At 42.6% G+C, this 7,764-nt stretch overlaps 1 protein-coding gene across 1 annotated transcript; it reads left to right on the top strand.

Moving 5' to 3' along the window:
- Window positions 1–4,487: 4,487 nt before the first annotated feature.
- On the top strand, window positions 4,488–6,152 carry LOC139460378 (octapeptide-repeat protein T2-like). The gene is made up of 2 exons (XM_071241870.1): window positions 4,488–4,840; window positions 6,146–6,152. Exons 1-2 carry the CDS (start codon window positions 4,488–4,490, stop codon window positions 6,150–6,152), a joined length of 360 nt encoding a protein of 119 aa, XP_071097971.1.
- Window positions 6,153–7,764: the final 1,612 nt, after the last annotated feature.

Raw genomic sequence — 7,764 nt, 5'->3', positions numbered from 1 at the left:
CCACCATTGCCAGTTCGTTTACTTTTTGTCATTGTGGTATTTCGATTGTCGGAAGGTTATTTCATGGCTGGGTTTGTTTGTTTGTTTGTTTGTTTGTTTGTTGTTCAACGCATCAGCAGCAGTATCCCAGCTATGTGACGGAGGTGAGTAAATAATCAAATCTGGACCAGACAAAAGCCAGTGATTGACATCTCGTGTATCGATGTACGCAATTTGGATACAATGACATGCATCAACCAAGTCAGCAAGCCTGTCCACCCGATCCCGTTAATCGCCTCTTACGACAAGTCTGACCCGGATCTTCACAGGGCCGGGGAGACAAGCATGAGCTGCTAAAGACAAAGTCTAACCCGGATCTTCACAGGGAAGACAAGCATGAATTGCTGAAGACAAAGTCTAACCCGGATCTTCACAGGAGAGACAAGCATGGGTTACTGAAGATCAAGTCTGACCCGGATCTTCACAGGGGAGACAAGCATGGGTTGCTGAAGACAAAGTCTATCCCGGATCTTCACAGGGGAGACAAGCATGGGTTGCTGAAGACCAAGTCTAACCCGGATCTTCACAGGGGAGACAAGCATGGGTTGCTGAAGACCAAGTCTGACCCCGATCTTCACAGGGCTCATTGATGGTGAAGGATAGCTTAACTTTTGTAAAGATTTAAAAGAGAACACTATTTTCAAAATAGTTGGTAATTAAATGGGGTTTAACGTCGCGTTCAAAATTATTGTACTTATTTGCATACACGTGTGTTTGTGTGGCTGCTTATACTTGTCCGGACTAATGCCAGCTGTAAAGTACCAGTCCACTTAGATACCATGCCGCAGTTAAACATGAATACCCCTCTCACAGTATACTTATCCCCTTAATAACGAGCGCCACGTATGGTAACAACAAATACCCCTTTTAACGCCCTTGAAACTCTCAGTCAAGCTGCCGAATAGGTCGCCCATCCAAATTACAAACGTTATCAAAACGTTCCTATTGTGAACACAGACGCAGGAGTGAGTATGGTTTTACGCCGCTTTTAGCAATATTCCAGCAACATCACGGCGGGGGACACCAGAAATGGGCTTCACACATTGTACCCATGTCGGGAATGGAACCCGGGTCTTCGGGGTGACGAGCGAACGCAACTAGGCGACCCGACCGCCCCCTTAAACCCTATGAAAACTGAGAGGGAATGTGTGCTGCCATCTGACTTAATGAGTAAAAGACATTGTTGTATGGATTGGATCCCGGAAATGTTTCTGATTTTGCACTGCGTATCGATATGATATTTATACTTTCTCAATTGTACCCATGTCTGGAATCGAACCCGGGTCTTCAGCGAGACGAGCGAACGCTTTAACCATCAGACGCAGGAACTTGAGGTCGAAAAAACAACTACTATAGCAAATACATCACCATCGAGGGGCGGTCGGGTAGCCTAGTGGTTAAAGCGTTCGCTCGTCACGCCGAAGACCCGGGTTCGATTCCAGACATGGGTACAATGTGTGAAGCCCATTTCTGGTGTCCCCCGCCGTGATAGTGCTGGAATATTGCTAAAAGCGGCGTAAAGCCAAAACTCACTCACTCACTCACATCACCATCGATAAACCATTTCTTGCTTGATTCATTTTATCCCACATTTGAAACATGGTAGTATTCTTTCTTTTGTCCGGCTATATATATCATTAACGGTAACTGACAGTGGTGACACTCTTCAAAAAAAGAAACGCACAGATAGTATGTAGTTCATGTTCTATGCAATGAATTTGAGGACATGGGTGAATCTCGACATTGTGTCTACTGTGAATACATGATGCCATTTAGAAAGTGGTCAATGCAACAAATGTTATATTTGGGATAACACTTTCTCAGTAAAGCACAGATTGTCGTACTTTTTGGGGTTGAGTCCCGTCCGGGATTCGAACCCACACTGCCAGAGTGAGGCACCTAATCTCCAGCACACAGCGATCTAAGTCAGCGATCTAACCCACTCAGCCACCGAGGCTTCCACAAAAATGAAAGTCCGGCAACTGGTAGTCTAGATCCCGTACTTTGTGTACCCCTCTGACAAGTGTAACTTGGCACGGCTTCCTTGTCCGAAAGCTATGAACACACAATGTCATTTAGAAAGTGGTCAAATGCGACAAATGTTATATTTGTGATAACACTTTCTCAGTAAAGCACAGATTCTCGTACTCAACCCAAAAAAGTACGAGAATTTGTGCTTTACTAAAAGTGTTATCCCAAATATAACATTTGTTGCATTGTGTCTACTGGCAAATGAATACCTTCTCCCTTATAAAACTAGTCATTATACTATATGCCTATCCCAGCCTCAGTAGTATAAATAAGAGTGTTTGATTATTTGATTGACAGCGCTTCAGTATTTCATCGCACAGGACGGCAGGGACTAACGAAGGGAGGGAACTCCTCTCAACATATTTCGCGTTTTCGTAAATCAATATTGAAAAGAAGCTCTCATAAAATATTGCAAATGTTTCGGATGCGGCTTGATTGAAATGGCTGAATCGATTGTGGTCAATCTTGTAAGTGAGTCTGGTTTAACGCCGCTTTTAACAGTATTCCAGTTATATCACGGCGTGTCAGCTTAATGTGGGAGGAACGCCTCAAGTGATGCAGGTCTAAGACGTTTACCACTTCGGTGAAACGCACGAGCACAGGTATGGTGCTGACAAACCTAGAAACATAATCGGGGCGAACCGGGATTCTAACCCACAATTATAGGTTTCTGGCGTGCCCAAGGGACGCAACTCTGCACAGCGAATCGCGGCGCCTTAGATGAATGGGCCCCCCGTGCCCCCTGTGCGTTCATGTGAAAGATATAGGAATTCATCTGTAAAAGCAGTCGGCATGAGGACTTGCCTTCAGAAACAACCTATGTTGTAGATAAAATATACACAGTGCAGCTTATTTCAAATAGTTCAAAGGAAACTGTCTGAAATGTGTGACATATATCTGGTGTTCCCTACCGTGATGTTGAGCGACTATTGCATTCCCGCAGACTGTAAATAATCAAGTCTGGGTCAAGCAAGCCATTGATTTTTAGCATCAACAGTATAGTATTATGAATTAGGTTCGCTCGTTTTATGTAATATTCTACGAATAATATCATGATGATAAATGATTTGAAATACAACTTGTCATTTAGGATTCCGATAGTAAATAAACATTTATCATATATGTACAAATATGCCAACATGTGATCAGTTGCAATGAGTGAGTGAGTGAGAGAGTAAGTGAGTTTTGAGTGAGTGAGTATGCTTTTACGCCGCTTTTAACAATATTCCAGCACTATCACAGCAGCGGACCCCAGACATAGGCTTGATACATTGTATCCATATGGGTATTCGAACCCGGGTCTTCGGCATGACGAGCGAACGCTTTAACCACTAGACTTCCCCACCGCCCCTGTGAAAGTAGAACAGAATTCATGTACCGGGATATACAATATTTCGATATACTATTTATAGTGAAATGCCGAATACAAAGATACAAAATAGGTTCTTGCTTCTTCAGGGGTCACTTTTGTATTCATGTTGAAGTTCAGATAATGAATACAAACAGATAAATTCTGTATACATAATGAACACAAATAAAGACTACTCTATCGCATCAGTAAAATATCGCGATTTCAGGATGTTTTCCGGGGGCACGGGTGGCCCAGTCGTCCTAGGCACTGCGATTCGCTGTGCAGAGTTACGTCCCTTGGGCACGCCAGAAACCTATGATTGTGGGTTCGAATCCCGGTTCGCCTAAGTGTTAAACGTATAAGACCTGCATCACTTCGGGCTTTCCTCCCACATTGAAGCTGACACGCCCTGATATAACTGGCATACTGTTAAACGCGGCGTTAAACTCAACTCACTCATTCACTCACCGGATGCTTTCCACTTATAACCATCAACAGACTACCCAAAAAAATATTTTCAACAAAATGTATTGACAAGAGTCTTTGGAGAGTTGACTTTTGACAGTAAATTTTCAAGAAAAATATTTTTGGGGAAGTCTGTTGATGGTTATTGTCAGGAGTCTTTGGAGAGATGGCGACTAACGGGATCGGGTGGTCAGGCTCGTTGACTTGGTTGATGCATGGCATCGTATCCCAATTGTGTGGATCGATGCTCATGATGTCAATCACTGGATTGTCTGGTCCAGACTCGATTATTTACATATAGCTAGAATATTGCTGAGTGCGGCGTTAAACAACAAACAAACAAACAAACAAACAAACAAGTTTTGGACAGTTGTGTGATATCTAATTTTGAAGAGACTGAAAAACGGCAGCCTCTTATTTTACTTGTGGATATGTTGGAGAGATCCGACTTTTTAAGTTCCTTCAAAGCTTGGAAAGCGCTCTCCTCTACAGTATCGGTAAATCGATTGAGTCTGTTTCTCTTGCAGACCCATGTCCACAGATTCCTGCTAACATTTGCAGTCTGAATTTTCAGGGGTAATTGCAGAACTTCTGCAAACTGATGAAGAGAGAGGGGCGAGGAGAGAGACAGAAAGGTAGAGGGAGAGAGAAACAGAACCTCGGACAGACAGGGCAAGAGAGGGGGCGAGAGAGAGGGCGACGGAGACACATACAGAAAGATGGAGAGACAGAGAGGGGAGGAAGCGAGAAAGACTCGGAGAGAGAGAGGGGGAGAGCGACAGAAAGAGAGAGGGGGAGAGAAACAGCCTCGGACAGACAGGGCGAGAGAGGGGGCGAGAGAGAGGGCGACGGAGACATACAGAAAGATGGAGAGACAGAGAGGGAGAGAGAAAGCCACACAGAGAGAGGGGAGAGTGATGAAGCGAGAGAGACACGGAAAGAGATAGAGGAGAGGTGTGTGTGTGTGTGGGGGGGGGGGGGGGGGGGGGGGGGTAGGGGGATAGGGCACTTAGTCTACTACAACATGGTTTCGGGATAGCTCGAAAATATTTGTAGCATTACTCTACGACAACAAAGGATTACTCCAGGTAACTTCCTCAAACAACGGACGGCGACAAACGACGTAATTAACTTGTATACAGGTACACATTTGTATCGGAACAGAGAAAAGGAAAGAGATTTCATATTGTAGACGGGAACGCAAATATGAATGAACGATGGTAGTTACTAAGGGCTTCAATAAGCATCCTCTGGCTCCATCTAATGGTTTATGTTCATATCTTCACTTTGCACACGAAGACCTAAATTCGAGAGGGAGTGAGGGAGTTTGGTTTAACGCCGCTTTAATGTCCTTACTTTTTTCACGAGACTGTATTTTTTAAATGACGTAAACACTGACGGACTTCTTCGACATTCCTGGGGAAACCCCTACGACACTCGTGCCTAAATTCCGGCTTTTCTCGTGGGAAATACCGGAATTTAGACACTCGCGTCGTAAACATAGTATGACATGAATACTCATATCATATCCTCTGGAAATGCCGGTTCGATTCCAAATTCAATTTAGCGGGGCTAGGTACAAGCTTAACTTTCAAAGTACCACCTTATAATTTATGTACATATATAAAAAGAGCACAGTTGCGTCAAGGGTCCGATGGTCGTGGGTTCTAATCCCCTTTCTACCTCTTTATAAAACTTGGTCCGCCTGGAGGTCGTGGTTCTGGAACTCTGTGTGTTTCTCCCTTACTCATCTCGCGATGTTACTAAAGCACTGTTCATGTCGCGGTTTAACCAAACTGTCCCCGAGGTTATTCCAATCTATTGTTCCATGGAAATTTATCAAGACCAAATGCCTGACTTAAAAACATGAAAATGTCACATTAAGAACTGGTACTAGCCTTTTTTAGAAAACCCCTGGGGGGAACCTAAAACTAAAGCCTTGTTTCCTAATCCACAATCTCCAACAATCTCTAACCAGTACCCAATATATAACAAGGGCCAAAATTGTTCCATCAACTTTGATTAGGATGGGATGTGTTTCAATACACATGCTCAACATCTCCTCAGCATGCCATCAGCGTCGATAACCTTTGAGATGAGGATAATCAAGCGATCTCCATTTGGATTTAACAATACTTTCCTCCCATTTGTGTTAAAGTTTCAGCAGGGCCATCCCGCTTCTTTCACATCCAATTAACTTCTTCAAACTCTCGCTAATAACAGATGATTTGTAAGATGTTCTAAAAACTCCTTTTTCAGAAACTGAAGTGGAACGCTTTTGTAAATATATTGTGGTTTTTTAGATGCCCTTTCAGTGATGCCAGTGAAGACAGTGTTGACAGATTTAAACGTCTTCATTATTGCAATGGAGTGAGTGAGTGTGGTTTATGCTGTTTTTAGCAATATTCCAGCAATCTCACGACGGGGACACCAGAAATGGGCTTCACACATTGTACCCATGTCGGGAATCGAACCTGAGTCTTCGGCGTGACGAGCGAACGCTTCGACCACTAGGCTACCCGACCGTCCCTATTGAAATGGACGTTTCGGAACAGTTTGTATGTTTCTTTGTTTGTACTAACAAATATTCTAGCTTTTTTACGGCGGTCTGTAAATAATCGAGTCTGGACCAGACAATCCAGTGACTGACATCATGAGCATCGATGCACGCAAATAGGATACGATGACATGCATCAACCAAGTCAGCAGCCCTGACCACCCGATCGCGTTAATCGCCTCATACCACAAGCGAAGTCGCCTTTTACGGCAAGCATGGGTTGCTGAAGACCTGTTCTGCCCCGGATCTTCACTGGTCCGTTTCGTTACAGATGCTAGTACCTTCATCAATCATATCAAAGTTAACTCTCAGTTTTCGTCAGCAATATTTTGTCACCTGCTTGTTTACCCGCTTTTAGGGTATTATGAAGTGATAATGGCGATGAAATGTTTAAGGTTCATAACCGGTCCAGAAATAGCATCACTGGTTCTACCTGATATACCTCCTTCTGGTGTGTTCTGCAATACAAATGTCACTGCGTAATTACGTTCTTGTAGATCCGCTAAGCTAACTTGGGAAATTGGATCTTTCAGAAGAGGCTTTTATCTCAAATGACCCGTTTGGAGTACTTGTCATTTCAACGGTCTGATTCAAGCTAATCAGTTACTTGTTTCAAATAAAACATGATTGAAACTAATTTGTTTGCGTATTTCGTTTCTGGTCAATCAAGTGACCTTTTACTTAGCGTCGGTCGAACGAAGCGATAGTAAAAACATTCTTCCCTTCTTGCAGATGAGATGAAATATTTTGTGGTCCTTATAAATGAGATTGTGTTTATAGAATTACTATGGGTTAAAATAAAGAAACGAAAGTGGTAACATTCTTCCCTGTCATAAATGAGTTGGGGCCAAGTGTGGTCCATATAAAGAAGGATAACAAAAACAAGTCACAGGTGAGATGTGATCATTTCTGTTTCATATAAAGGAGGTAACCTTTCATATTATGATTATGTTTGAAAATACAGAAACGAAAGTGATAATTTGGGGCCAACATAAGGGAGGTTACCTTTCATATTTTATGACTATGTGTTCAAATAACGAAAGGAAAGCGATGACATTATTTCATATAAATGAGGTTAGCTTTCATATTATGACTATGTGTGACCACACCGAAACGAAAGTTATAATTTGAGGCCAATAAAATGGAGGTTTACTTTCATATTATGACTATGTATTAAAATACAGAACCGAAAGTGATAATTTGAGGCCAGTATAAGGGATGTTATCTTTCATATTATGACTATGTATTAAAATACAGAAACGAAAGTAATTATTTGAGGCCAATATAAGGGAGGTTACCTATCATATTTTATGATTACGTG

This window comes from Haliotis cracherodii, unplaced genomic scaffold, assembly GCF_022045235.1.
Source record: "Haliotis cracherodii isolate W230 unplaced genomic scaffold, xgHalCrac1.p SCAF_14, whole genome shotgun sequence".
Lineage (NCBI taxonomy): Eukaryota > Metazoa > Mollusca > Gastropoda > Lepetellida > Haliotidae > Haliotis > Haliotis cracherodii.
This window is presented reverse-complemented; position numbering and strand designations above follow the sequence as displayed.